The 15003-nt window shown below is 43.2% G+C and overlaps 1 protein-coding gene across 2 annotated transcripts in view; it reads left to right on the forward strand.

Annotated features, from left to right (window-relative positions):
- EIF4H (eukaryotic translation initiation factor 4H) overlaps positions 1-7303 on the forward strand; it is a 30730-nt gene extending 23427 nt beyond the window's left edge. The window contains exons 3-7 of one of the 2 annotated variants that reach the window (XM_036280100.1): positions 914-978; positions 1064-1160; positions 1464-1523; positions 5685-5822; positions 6121-7303. In XM_036280100.1, coding sequence (XP_036135993.1) covers positions 914-978; positions 1064-1160; positions 1464-1523; positions 5685-5822; positions 6121-6260 — 500 coding nt within the window. In that variant the 3' untranslated portion in view covers positions 6261-7303. The remainder of the gene's footprint in view (positions 1-913; positions 979-1063; positions 1161-1463; positions 1524-5684; positions 5823-6120) is intronic. The other variant, XM_036280101.1, reaches the window with a different exon arrangement.
- Positions 7304-15003: the final 7700 nt, after the last annotated feature.

Here is a 15003-nt window from a genome sequence, read left to right on the forward strand (position 1 = left end):
TAGGTGAAGCCAACCTTTGAGCTGAGTCAGTAGCAGCAGCAGGTTTTAGACTTTGGTCTCATAGAGGATCATCTTCAGTTTCAGCAGCTCTAGGGTGTGAGATGTGTGACTGGGCTGTTGTTGCTTCTTTGAACTTCAGAGTGGTTTTCTCAATTTCGCTGAACATTCAGTCCACTTAGGGAAGAAGGCTGGAGGGCAGGGGATACTCTGCAGTCAAGCAGTACATTCTTTGTGTAAGCACTTACTGAGCAAATGGTGAACAGGGAAAGTTTGGACCCAGGCCTTCAAAGCACTTGCGGTTTAGTGGGCTTTGAAGGTAAAGTATAATCATTACATAGGATGAGGATACTGTGGCAGGGGTGGGGGGGGTTGCAGGGTGCAGTGTGAGCAAATTAGGGCAGGGAAAGTACTTAACGCAGATGGCAAGGAAGGAACGTGGACAAGAGTGTTGCAAGTAAAGAGAACAGCTATTCAGAGGCTTTTATACCAACTACCTAAAGTAGTAGTAGGCACCTTCATCCTCTCCTTCAGAGCATGTTGGTATCGGCTTTGAAATCTCTCTTAAAACCCCAATTAGGGTATATTAAAGTCATTCAGAAATCAGAACCAACAACTCTCCAAGAAAGGTTTTATTATGGTTAAAACATACAAAAAGAAAGCTTTATAAAAACACAGCTGCTATTTTAGTGCCTGTTTGATTAGTACTTTCCGATAAAATATCACTGAGGGAAAAATACCAATCAGGTTCTATTTATTGAAAAATAAAACATGTTCTTTCAGGCTCTGCTAGCCTGCAGTCATCTAGATGCAACAAAAATGGTAGTTCTTATGTGGACAATTTGTACAAATAGGGATCCCACGTTATTTTTAACCCATAATTTCTTGAGGAAATAGAGTTTGTTTTCTTTTACAGGATTCTGCTATGTAGAATTTGACGAGGTGGATTCCCTTAAGGAAGCCTTGACATATGATGGTGCAGTAAGTATGTTCAGGTTTTCTCTGTCATGTTAGTGGTTGAGTTTTTTTCTTGCTAATACTTACACTGTTTTCCCCTTATCGTTAGCTGTTGGGTGATCGGTCACTTCGTGTGGACATCGCAGAAGGCAGAAAACAAGATAAAGGTGGCTTTGGATTCAGGAAAGGTGGACCAGATGACAGAGGTGATTGGTTCTTCTAAAACTGAACATTAAATGTACTGGTTACAACTCTGGAAGCTTACCAGTAGAACTCTGTCTTGTAGGTCTGATAGGTTTTTGTGAGCTTTTATAAACATAAAATCTTAGAATGGATGATGCTTCTGCAAGCCTGGGGTTGTTGGGTTTTTTTTCTGTTGGCAGCACAAACTCTTTAATTTTATTGAACTTCCCATCACATGAGTTGTACATCGTCCCAGTGAATTTTTCCATGTGTGTGCAGCAAGGTAATGATTCGACCTCAACTTTATCTTTTTTGTGTATCCTCAGGAATGGGTGGCTCTCGAGAATCTAGAGGTGGATGGGAGTCCCGGGATGACTTCAATTCCGGTATCAGTATTTAAAGTATCACCACTTAACCTTTTTCAGTGGCCTTGCTGCTGTTGTACATTTCTTGTGAGTAGCCGGCTTGGCTGGACTACTTCTTTAGTTCCTTTGACAAATGAAACTTTCCCAAAGGTACCCAGGCATGCAATAAGCCTCTATTAGAGCCTAAATATTTGGGGTAGGGCCTGAAAGGTTTTACACGGTGGGCAAGTTAGACTAATTGACCCACCTTGTTTTGTTACCTTTCCTTCGCCGACTATTCTTATTCTCTCGGTGCCTTTGTCTCATGCAATAGTGTTTCTCAGGGTCTAGCCTAATGAAACTCCTTGATGGCTCTTGTGTATATGGCACATAGAAATACTGTTCTAGAAATATAGAGAGGTTCTAGAAATGTACGGAAACCCATATAACTGGTTTCTGGTGGCTCCCTCAGAGATGGTAAGAGTCCTGGTGAACTATTTTTTTCCTGAGGAGCCCAGAACTCATGCCTTAATGACTTTACCATTCCTGGTTTTTCCTTTTTTTTTTTTCTTTAGAGAAAGAAAGGGAGGGAGAGGGAGAGAGAAACATCAGTTTGCTATTCCATTTATTTATGCATTCATTGACTGATTCTTGTATGTGCCCTGACCGGGGATCAAACCAGCAATCTTGGTTTATTGGGATGATGCTCTAACCAACTGAGCTACCCTCCCAGGGCCTACCATTTCTTTTCTTAACTTACCAAGGCAGGCCAATAGGTGCCTCCTTGGCTCAACTTAAGAAGCCAGTTTGCATGCTAGGCCTCTGCTTTGAAAAATCTCGTAAACAGTTCTTCATTTCTACTATTTGTTTGTTTGTTTTTAAAGCAATTCATATATGTAGTAAAAAAATATTGTAACAGAAAAGTAGAAAACCAAAAATGTTTTCTTTTCTATAAACTTATTTCTGTACTCTCCAATATATGAGAACATCAACACTCCCACCCACCCACCCTATCACCTCCCCCTATCAAAACAAAACTCAGTATAAAGTAATGGGTAAGTATGAGGGAACTGATGCAAGGTGTCTTGAAAGTCTGCAAAGTTTTAAAATTTATTTCCAGTACTGCTCTAGCTAAACAGATGACTGATTATATCTATTGAATAATTTAATTTTTAAAAGTCCTATAGCCAATTAGAAATGAGCTTATTCATAAAAGTACAGTATAATCCAGTAAACCTGTAATTTTATGTATAAGCTAGTCTCTGATTGAAACATGCAACAAATGTCTTCTCAAAGCCAATTCAGTGGCTAAGTGAGTAGTGGTCTTTGACCTGCCTGTTGTGCATTTCCTGGTACTGTAGAAGGAGCACAGTGAGCTCATAGCTCTGGACTGTGGAAGTTAACCAGTGCCTTTCTACTATTGGCTTAGCTTGGGCTTTAACTCTGAAGCAGAGACACATAGTGAACATAGCCAGAGAAACTACCTTGCCACCCACCAGTTTCAGTGTGAACTGCAATGTTTTGGTGAAGTTGCCCCAATGGTAGAGTAATGCCTATATACATTATTTACGAAAATAGGTCTTTTTTTACTCTTCAAAAGAATGAGTGGTGCTATTTTTTTAATGATATGTGCTGGTCAAAAAAAAAAGTTAAGCATTACCAGAAAGCAAATAAAAATTTTAAAGTCCCACCACCAGAAATGGCCAGTGTGTTAAACTAAACTTTGTAAAGAAAACTCAGAAGATTCTCATGAATAGTGTGCCTCCTGGAAATCTCATCAGATTGATTAAAAGATTCAGCCTTGCTTTTCTCATAACCTTTCCAATGCTCGTTATCATAAGATACTTTGAAATGAAGCCGTCCCTGGTAAAGTCCACTGGTTTTTTCTTCTATACTTTGTCTCATATACCTGGACAATGTTGCAGTTGTGTTTTATCTGCCTTGTCAATGTGGTTGTGAGCTGAACACTGGCAGCAAAAGTTATTAACCTCATTAAGAAAAAGTAACTTTACTTTCATACTCACCTGGAAAGGTACACTTCACAGTTTAGCTTAGTTTGGGAGAAGTGTCAGGTTAAAAGACTGAAGAATCTTATACTTGGACTATATGCATTCCCACTGTGTTTTCCCCCAAAGCAGTGCTGTTGTTTGGTGTAAGTCTTTTTTAGAATTATTTTTATTGCTTGTTTTGTTAACATGGGGATTATTCAACTCAGTCTCTGAACTGGATTTTAAATAACATTATTTCCAAAATCCTTGCCTCCCTTAAACAATAGGAAAAGTGCCACCATTGTAGATAGAGTTGATTCTCCATATATGCAGTAAGTAGTTAGGTTCCATAGAACCAATGAGAAGACTGAATTAACAAATACTGATCTCCTGTTTCCAGGGGAAATAACAGTCATGATCCTTCGAGCCTCTGATCACCGCATTTTGTCAGCAGATCAATACATAAACTTGCTTTATGTGTGTTTCTTTTTTTTTTTTTTTTCTTTATTGATTTTTAGAGAGGAAGGAAGAGAGAAATAGAAACATCGATTGGCCGCCTCCTGCACCACGCTGCCCCCCCCTCCCGGGATCGGGCCCACAATCTGGGCATGTGCTCTGATCGGGAATCAAACTGGCAACCTCTTGGTGCATGGGTTGATGCTCAACCACTGAGCCACACCAGCTGGGCTATGTGTGTGTCTTTTTAAAGACACCTTATTTAATGTATATTGTTGATTCATTAACATTGACTCACAGTCAATAGCACTGTAACTCCCTGAATTAAGCTTATCTATTGTGTAATTTCTCCCTAAGACACATTACAGCCTTCTTATGCTTGGGAACACTAGACATCTCGTCACTATTTGGGGGCCATTTTAAACAGAAATCACCAACAAAAGCCACAAGAGAAAAAAAAAAAAACTTGTGCTAAGTAAATCATGAAAAGGATCTATTTACTTCATGCGCTGAAACAAGGCAGAGTATTGCCTTGTTCCACCTCAACTGAGAACATGTGAGTCAAGAGATTCAAGTCGTTCACTGCTGTGTGCATGTCTGAATGGCAGCAAAAAAAATGCCACAGGTATTGATTTGGGGGTTACAAGTAAATTTCAGCAAGTAGATGAATTTGCAAATATGAAATTTGTGAATAATGGAGATCAACTCTATAGAAGAATGCCTCAGGCTTCTCAAAGATATGTGCCTATAAAGCTTTGAGCAATGTCACCATCCTTAGAGTGAGTAAAAGTAGTCACCTTTAGGAGCTTAAACAAAGGGAGGCAAGCACATTTGTTTAATTAATTAAAATCTTACCTATATTTTTATTGGAAGTTAACTAATTTCAATGGGCCATACTGTTAAAGGTTAATTAGCTTAAATCCCAGTAATTGTGATGGACTTTCACTTAAATACAAAACTAAATAAAGCCTAAGCTTCTTAAAAATCCAATGAGAAAATAACTCTCTTTCACGCACTGATGAGAATTGTAACTTATTCTTAACATTTGTAAATGAGATGCATTTTACTTCTGTTGGTAATTGTTTTAGCAGATACACAAATGAATGGGGGAGAGCCCCTTTGCAACCAGAGGCTATGAGATACAGGTTGGGTGTGAGGTGCTCTGCTCTCTTCAGTGTGCCCCCTTAGGGAGTGGGCCTTACTCGGATAACTGCTTTTTTTACCACACAGGTGCTTTGCTTTTAGAATGATCCACACTGAAACGCGGCAGGAGCAGGAAAATGGGGAGTGTCACCCAGAGGTGACTTCGTATTTTTATTTTGTCTTTGTATTTAGTTTTTTCTTGTGATTTTGCATTCTAAATTGTAACTTCTAAATTACAGGTTTATCTTTTAAATGTATATATTTATCATAGAAAACAGAATAAAATGTGCTTTGAGGATTTTCATATTGTTTTAAGCCATGTTAGACTATAGCCTCATGGTGTTTTTCACTTTTCCTGCAGGCTAAGAACTTAAACAGCTTATCTTATTTTTCTCTCCTAAGATTCTTTTTTGTTTAGAAAGTCTGTTAGCATTGAAATTACCAAACAGTTTCACATTTGGACTCATTTTCAATGCACTATACTTTGGAAAAACTTCAGATGCTGGACAAGCTAAAGCACTTAAAATTTTAAAGTCAGAAACAGTTTACTCAAGCTATGTAATTAGCTTTGAGACAGTAGTTTAAAAAGTAATTCAGTGTCATCTTCCTTCTTCAGGTTTCAGGGACGACTTCTTAGGAGGCAGGGGAGGGAGTCGCCCAGGTGACCGGCGAACAGGCCCTCCAATGGGGAGTCGTTTCAGAGATGGTCCTCCCCTTCGAGGATCCAATATGGATTTCAGAGAACCAACAGAAGGTATGGTGACAACTTGTAAATGGAGGGTACCTCTTCGTGATACTTTGATACCTCTTTATGATACTTTGTACCGCATGGACTTTTGCCTTCTTAAGCCATGCACAGTTGTTACTGTAAACCACCCTTAGTCTTAAATAGTATCCTTTACCTTTATTAGTATATCTAGGGATGTGATAGTTCTTCAGGGCTGTTGATTTGTAGAAATTGGCTGGGCTGTAGAGATCAGCATCCATTTGATTATTTTGCCCAATGGAGTATGGGATCCATTCTTTATAAGCCTTGTTTTTTTTCCCTGCAGAGGAAAGAGCACAGAGACCACGGCTCCAGCTTAAACCTCGAACAGTTGCGACGCCCCTCAATCAAGTAGCTAATCCCAACTCTGCTATCTTTGGGGGAGCCCGGCCCAGAGAGGAAGTTGTTCACAAGGAGCAAGAATGAGCTTGCGGTTGGGAGGGAATGGGGTAGGGGCAGTTAGAGCAAGACTGCGGCCTGGCTAGCCCCCTGGACCGGCAGTCCTGCAGTTACCATTCCTGCGCCTGACCTTTGTCCTCCTTTCTTACAAAGGAAACAACAGAGCTTGTGAGTGCATGTCAGCAGTTAACAAGTGGTTTTTAGTACATTCTTGGCTTTGCTGTATCTAGTGCCTGTTTCGTGCTTTTTATTTTTCCCCCCTGCCACTCCTTCCCCCATTTTCCTTCTGTCCTTTTTCCTTCTTGTTTCTTGTTTCCTTCCAGCACATGAGTTTCTCTAAAGGGACAAAGGCAGCCACCATGTGGGAGCTCTTTGGATTGAGGTGCTGTTTCATTTTTCTCCTTCTCTTTCTCTTCTTACTTTACACACACTGGCCAGACTCCAGTCACTTCCTTTGATTCTTTTTCCCAGTGCTTCTCTTCTGGCCTGCATGTCGAGTTCTGTATTTCTGTGGCTTTCACCAAAAAAGAAAAGGGGGAAAAAAACAGGAAAGAAGTCACAAATTGGATAGCATCTTGTTTTTATTCAGCTTTGATCAACATACAGATTATCAGGCACCTTGTTTTCAAAACAAGGATAAAATGTCTGTTGATGCCTGCAAATTCCTTCCCGTCCCTATTTATAAGTAGTCCTGTCTCTGATGCCCCCTCCCCAAATGGGTTATTTGAGCAGAATAAACTCAGATTTCAAATAGTGAAACCTAAAGGGTAATGTGGGATGTTGATAGGGAGTTTACGTGGAAGATTAGTTACATGCACTACTATGTTCACATGTTTTATTACTGCTTTGTCAAACCTGTCCAGACTGGTTCCCTCCTTTTACCAGCTGTATCACAGGCTCCTCTCTCGGGCTGGATGTAGTGAACTGCCTGCTGCTGGTTTTCTTTCTGCTGAGCACAGGTGCTGTGGGGACTAAAGAGTGGGGGTGGAGGGCCCTAGAGCTGAGCTGGGCTAACTTTATAGTGAGGACATTGCTGTTTCCAAATCCCTGTTGTCTGTGCATTTTGCACCCCTCCCTCGCACGTATCTGTTCCCTAGTTTAACATCCTTTAATTTTATCATGAAAATGGGCCTAGACTCTGGCACTTCACTCTGCTTCACTTCATGGACTGAGAATTTTACTATGCAGAGCTAACCAGACCCTTAAAGTAGTTGGTAGGTGGCTGTAAATTACTGGGTCCTATCTTTGGGACAAAGTTTATTGTTCCCACGTACAGTATTCAGCATTTACCCAGGGCTAGGGGGATAGGCAATAGCTTTTGAGCGTGAATGCCCATGTGTGGACAAATTAAATTCTTTAGCACCTGAGTCCCAGTCATTTTATTGGGAGAAATTCAGGGTCAGCCGCAGCTAGAGCCCTAGAGAAAAGAGACCCTCACCAGCACGACCAGAGGGCTGGGGTATCCTGGCCCGTGCAGTGCAGCGTGCTTAGCAGTTCTCACTAGCTGGCATCCGTGGCTTCCACTCTCTTTGTTACAAGGTCTCAGCAACTTACAGGACTCGTCCTTCTCTCCTTCCACCTATCATCTTTGCTTCTGAAATAAGAACCATTTGTGTAACACCAATACTTAACTTAAGACAGACAAGCATTGTATGGCTGTGATCAAACCTGATGCTTCCAGATAACGTGCTTGTATCTTTGATGTGGGCAAAGACTAAGAACAAAACAAATCCATCTAAACTTCTGGGCAATCCAGTTGACTTTTAAATATAAAAATGGAATTCCAAACGCGTAACACATTCTACTATAGGACAGAAAGTAAATCTATGGATATGGTATTCTGTGAGTGATCTTTTAAATAAAAGAAAACCTTACGTAATATTTAATGATTGTCTTTATTTTGAGTTCTTTTTAGCTGCTCACAAAACATTTTTAAATTTGGGAAGCAGTATCCAAATTTAGTAGAGTACTGTAATTTAACTGAGAAAAGCATCTTGCTTTTGAAAGTTACAGGATTAGTGAAATTATCTTAAAAAGAGCTAGTGATGATTAGAAATAGGATGCCAACCTCCCCTCCCCCCCCCCCCCCCCCCCCCCCGTTTCCTAAAAATTTAATTTTTCTAACACCAAACTTTATATAATGGTGTAGCTGTAGTCTTTGGTTGGGCAAAGGGACATTTTCCCCCAATATGGAAGAAATCAAACGCTTACACAATGTGCACCTGCTCTTTTTAACTTTGAGAGGGAATTCTAGGTGCTCTACATGACAGTGATGGGCGCTGCTCTGTGGCAAGCAGGGAGTGTTCTGGGGAAGTGCTGCTGTTTGGGAGAGGCCTGGCTGGCATGGAGGTTGGTGGCACCATGGACCTGGCACGGTGCAGTTTGCTTGCCTTAAGGCAGTGGTTCTCAACCTTCCTAATGCCACGACTCTAATACAGTTCCTCATGTTGTGGTGACTCCCAACCATAAAATTATTTTCATTGCTACTTCATAACTGATTTTGCTACTGTTACGAATCGCCATCAGAAATATGTTTTCCGATGGTCTTAGGTGACGCCTGTGAAAGGGTCGTTCGACCCCCAAAGGGGTCACGAGCCACAGGCTGAGAACCGCTGCCTTAAAGTGAGCCTTGATTGCAGCTTGATCTGGAGAAGTTAAGTGGACAGTGGGTGCTGTTCTGGCAAGTGCGCGAGTGACTACTTCAGCTGCTACCCAGCCAAGAAGAGCATGGTGGAAAGGACTTGAAAGAGTCAACTAGGTTTCCCAGGAATTCAGAGTTCCACCCCAACCAGAGATTGAACCCACAACCCCGATATGTTCCCGGACCGGGAATCGAACTGGCAGTGCACAGGATGATGCTCAACCAGTTGATCCACACAGCCTATGGCCAGGGGTTTATAGTTGAAATTCCTGTGCACCTGCCTTCCTGCTTCCCCCTAGATGTTGCAATAACTGCAGAGGTTGCTTCTCACACACACCTATTCCCTTGATTTGTAATATTTCAGTAACATTAAATATTACAGAAAGCATTTTATTCTTCCCATTAATAAGAAACTGAATTATGAGAGAAGGGTACATCTTTCCCCAAAGAAGCACCTAAATATAAATAAGGTCATTTTTATAAACGTTTGCACCTACTGCTGTGTGACTATTCCAGGGACAGGTTTAAGACAGTTGATCCCTGATTTCTCTGCTATTGAGTTGGCTTCAGAGAAATAAAATTTATTGAAGTTACAAATGAGGCTTATTTATTTGTTTTAATTAATTTATTTTTGTTAATCCTTACCTGAGGATATTTTTCCATTGATTTTTAGACAGAATGGGAGGGAAGGGGTCAAAGAGAGACATCGAGGTGAAAGAGACACATCAATTGGTTGCCTCCCACACAACCCCAACTGGGCCAGGGATTGAACCTGCAACCCAGGTACTTGCCCCTGACGGAGAATCAAACCTGAGGCCGTTCAGTCTGTGGGCTGACGCTCTAACCAGCTCTAACCGCGGGGCCAAACTGGCCAGGGCGAGGCTCCTTTATTTTTAATAAGGGGCTCGGGTTTCTAGGAATGTTCTTTCCTCAGAATCCACCTTGTCAGAGGCCAGCTTGTTTCTCCAGGTCCTAGGAAAGGAATTGTCTCCACAGTAGACTTCTAGAAGCTTGGGTTTTTCATCATGACTCAAATATTTGTCATGTCGTCGGAATTCTGAGAGAGTAGGAGGCAGAAAGAGGGAAGAAGGCAGGTGGACATTTGGGGAAAGGAGGGAGGTGGAATTGTTACCTAGTGTTCACTTTCAATTCGTGACTTAAGCAATAGCCTGATTTTCTCAATGAAGATTACTTGATAGCGATTAGGCCTAGAACCAGAAAAGCTAATTAACTTAAACTCAGAAAGCCACTGTGGCTTGAGACTCACTAGAAACAGCATTTCTTTGCCATGTGATGAAACTGCTCTGTGGTCTCCAGAGATTCCGTGCCTGTTGGTTTTTAAACAGCCTTATAATCTGCTCTTCTCACAAGTTGTACTTTAAATACACTTTTGTTCTTTCCCCTCAGTCCTCTTCTCAAATTTCAAATGACTGTTGAGGTCATGCAGGGTCACTGCCACTGTGACAAGGTTCACCCTGGAATGTCAACTGCAGTAGGACCTGGCAGGGCCCAGTGTCGTCCATGGTGCTGGGTCTGGTGGAGAGGGGTCTGCGGCCCATCTTGTGTTCATCCGCCTCTTGCTATCTTCCCAATGGAGCCCCTCACCAGTGCTCTTTCAGGGAAGTCGGGAGGGGAGACGGATGGAGTGTCATATCTCAGACTTTCTAAAAGATCTTTAGTTACAGGACGGCAGTCCATGGTGTGCATCGCAGGTGGCTGTCGCCCGGCTCCCTCATGTCCCTCTGGAGGGAGACTCACAGAGGGCAGGCTGCTTGCTCACCTGGGCTCCTCACGCTTGAAAGAGTGGCTGGCCTGGGCCTGGCACGTTGTCGTGGCCTTTTGTGGTGAGCTTTGCTCTGTTTCTCATGTTTTCTTGGTCAATGTTTTATAACGTCAAAATGTTTGAGTTACTTTATCATTTGTGTGAGGTTAACAGGCTTATAGACATATCTGGTATCTTAAAGTCTTCCTTTTGTAATTTTCTGTCTTGAAAACAATGAAGACTGTGTATTTAAGTGTAACCTACTAATTTCCTCACATGTAACCACCCTCTAACTGTAAAATATTAAATATACAAATAAAAAGCAAACTTTCACAGCAGCAGGCTCTTTGATATTCATTTTGGACACTGGAGAGGATTTGTTTCCTGTACCTATTCTGTTCACTGTGGAAGACAACATAACTGTTAATAAAATTGTCTCTGCCTTGGCCAGTTTGGCTCAGCAGTTGTAGCGTTCACCTGCAGACCAAAGCATCTCAGGTTTGACTCCCAGTCAAGGGCACGTACCTGGGTTGCAGGTTCGATCCCCAGCCCTTACTGGGATCATGCAGGTGGCAACCAACCGATGTGTCTCTCACATCAGTGTTTCTCTCATCCCCTTCCTCCCTTACACTCTCTAAAAAAAAAATCAGTGGAAAAATATCCTTGGGTGAGGATTAACAAAAAAATTAAAATTAAATCATTACTGGCCTAGAAGCTTATCTTTCTAAACAAGGTTGGGGTGGTGGGGGATGGGTCAGAGAAGCATTTTAGGTAGCCCAGAGTTTTTGTAAATAGCACCAAGATTCTTTGAATAGCACCAAGATTCTTTGGCATTGGTAGGATTTTTTTTTTTTTTTTACATGCATTATACTCTTGAAATTAAGAATATACTCATTAGATTTTTTTCTAAATGTCAAAACAAAAAAGGAAAGGACACGTGACAAACTTAATAAAAAAAGGATATATGAAGAATTTCTGCAATTTGGTAAAAGCCCAATAGGGAACTAAGCAAAATATGTTAACATGTATTTCACAGAAGAGGAAAGATGGCCCCAAAATTATATTCCACCTCACTAGTAATCAAGGAATTGTAAATCGAGACTAAAGGAATAAAATACCATTTTACACTCATTCAAATGGCAAGTCAGGAAGCCTGACTTGACAAACCAGTTGCTGGAGAGTTGGTGGGTCTTTTTGAGTCTTAGCAATGAGAGTGTAAATGAGTGCAGCTGCTTTGGGAATGAACTTGACATTTGAATGTTCCCATGCTCTATGGCCATTGGTTCCCTGCCCAGTATTTATCCAGGAAAACATTCACAGCAGCAAAACCTCTATTCAGATGATGGGATGTTGTGCAGAAGTCTCCTTAAAGGAATGAACTACAACCACTCACAGCAATGTGGATGGGTCCTGGTTATGGTAATAGGAAGTCCCAAAGGCTTACAGACAACATGACACTTCATATATATATATTTTAAAAAACTAAACAAAACAAAACCGCTTTGGGCCCTGGCTAGTTTGGCTCGGGGGTTGGAGCATCGGCCCTCGGACCAAAGAGTCACAGGTTCAATTCCAGTCAAGGGCACGTACCACAGTTGTGGTTTGGTTCCCAATCCTGGTCAGGGTCATACAGTAGGCAACTAATTGATGTGCCTCTCTCACATCGATGTCCCCCCCCCCCCAACCCTGTCTGAAGATAGATGGAAAAATATCCTCAGATGAGGATTTTTTTAAAAATGAACTTTGGAAATAACATGACAGCCAATTTTTATAAAACCAGTTACTTAGGGTGGGGCAGAAGAATGAAATATTCTAGGTTCCATTGGGTAGTGAGTTAATTATCAGAGAGAAATGTCATAAATAGCCTGGGATGAGGGGTGAGAGTAATGCTTATTTATAAGCACCTTGAGAGTTGGGCGTGGCAGTCAGACAACTTCACAGTGGGCTCCAGGAGCTTCTAGGATGTTGTATGTACTTCTCAGTGCATCTTTTTCTGAAGGCCATAGCTTCCCACTAGCCTTTAAGGTATATGTGACCCCAGGAGATGCTCATCCTTGGAACTGTTGAGCGTTCTGACTCGCCGTTGCATTACTAGCCAGGCATTTTGCTTCTGTAACAGGTGTGCACACAACTTAATCAGCTGCGAAACTCAAAAGCTACATAGTCCTGTTTGGAGTCATGAAAAAGTTTTGGAAATAGTTATGATTGTACAACATTGTGAGTATAATTAGTGCCACGGTTGAATTGCTTGGTTAAAACAGTATAGTTTGTTATATAGAATGCAATATACTAAAACCAATTGAATTGTTAAAAAAAAAAAAAAAAAGAAAAGAAATGCACCAGAGTTTATACAATTGGACATGAACTGTCTAGGTTTGCTCAATACTTTTATTGACTTTTACAGAGGAAGAGAGAGAGAAAAACATCACTGTGAAAGTGAAGCATCAGTCAGCTGCCTCCTGCACACCCCCTACCGGGATTGAGCTCCCCTGGCTTGTGCCCTGACCAGGAATCAGAATTGGACGGCAGCCTTTCTGGGCCTGACCCACAGCCACACCATCCAGGGCCTGTCTAGTTTTTTTTTTAAGCTTGTTTTCTAACTCACAAGTGAATGGTTTACAAATAAGGGTCACTCAGGTTCAAAAAGGGTCTTTGGGTTGACAGGCCCGTTTTTGTAGATGGAAAATGGGCTCCATGAGGGTCTGTGGTCAGACCTGGAGACTTTGCCAGTGGTCAGAGGTTACTTCTCCAGCACCGGGCATTGCTAAGGCCCGAGAGACAGCTGGAATGGAGGACGGAACTCCTTTTCCATTAGACGTGCTGGAGCCTCTGGCCATCCCTGCAGGGCACGTGGTCCAGGGATAGGTGGAAGCAGGCTGGTCCCAGTGCGAGGAGGGACCAGGCAGGCAGCCCAGCGAGGAAGGCTGCTGCCTTTGAGCCACTGAGGTCCCTGCACTCGGGTGGTGGAAAGAACGGGCTTTGGACGCTCTGGAGGTCTGGGTTCGAATCTAGTCAGCCTCTAGGAGCTAACGTGTCCTCGCCTGCGTAAGAAACGCACATTCGGCCAGCAAGAGTCCATGGCGAGTAGATGTAGCCTCGCCCACGTGAAATAAGGGGTTGGCAGTGGCGTGTGCACCGGCACAGGTTTGGGAGTCAGATGAGGTTTTAGTCCTAGTCCCACCACGTGCGGGGATGGGGACAAGCTCCTGGCAGTGAGGGCCACAGCATCTCCCCAAACACCCTTCTCCCCACCGGGTGGCAGCAGTGGGCCCAGCCCTCGGTTTCTGTTTCGGTTATAGCCGAGCCTCCCGTCTGTACTGGCCCCTCACTAGCCCTGGCTGGGCCTGGACTGCAGGAAGTCTTGGCCACCCCCACCAGGGTCACAGGAGACACTCAGCCTCAGGCCTAGAGCTGGGAGACCAGGCTCTGAAGTGCCAGACTGATAGGGTGTTAGGGGACCCTCGGGGGCTTCCTCGTATCTCTGGCAGTTTACTGGTTCCATAGCCTTTTCCCGTGGTTACCAGTCTCCCAGTGAGCTGGTGCCTTCCACACCTTACATCACACTTTCACAGCGACCGGCCAGGACCAGGCGGACTGGGGCCGTGGGCACGCCGCCGTGCTCCCACCCTGCTCTGCGCCTCCATGAGCCTCACCTGGAAAATGGGGGTGATGAGATGTGGCTCCCAGGACTGGAGAAGCTGTGATTGTCCTTCTGTCCTTCAGCTGGGCGGCCTGTCTTGCTCCCTCTAATGCCTGTGGCTGTCCATTCCTCTGTCAGCTGTCTTTGTCTCCAGTTGTTTGTTCTGTCTACCCATGTCCCATGTTCTGTGAGTGTGTGTGTGTGTGTGTGTGTGTGTGTGTGTGTGTACTGTATGCCTCATTCTTGAGACTCTGCCCTCTGAGTATCTGACTCTGGCTCTCTGTGTCCCTGACAGTCTGTGGGCCTCTCTTTCTCTGTCTCCCCGAGTCTCCCTCTCCCTCCGAGTCTGAGTCTGTTGGTTGATCTCAGGCTCAGTCTTTGCCTGTCTCTCTGTTCCTCTCTGTGACTGATGTGTGTGTGCTTCTCATCCTCATTCTCATTCTCCCTGCATGTTTACTGTTTTCTCTCTCTCCGATTCTCTGTCTTGTCTCTGGGTTTCTGTGTGTGCGTGTTTTCCGTGTTAGCTGTATTGCTTCTTTAGTGTGTGCTTCCCCGTGTCATCCCCTCTCCCTGCCCGTGTGTGTCCATGAGCACACTCTGTTTCACTCCTTCTCACTGTCCCTCTGTGTCTCTTACTCTCTGTGTGACGTGTTTACATGTGTGTATTTAGTGTGTCCATGTCTTCTGTTCTCTGTCTCATTCTGTCTCTGTATCTTTCCCTGTCTTT

The sequence above is a fragment of the Molossus molossus genome, unplaced genomic scaffold (assembly GCF_014108415.1).
Source record: "Molossus molossus isolate mMolMol1 unplaced genomic scaffold, mMolMol1.p scaffold_m16_p_3, whole genome shotgun sequence".
NCBI lineage: Eukaryota > Metazoa > Chordata > Mammalia > Chiroptera > Molossidae > Molossus > Molossus molossus.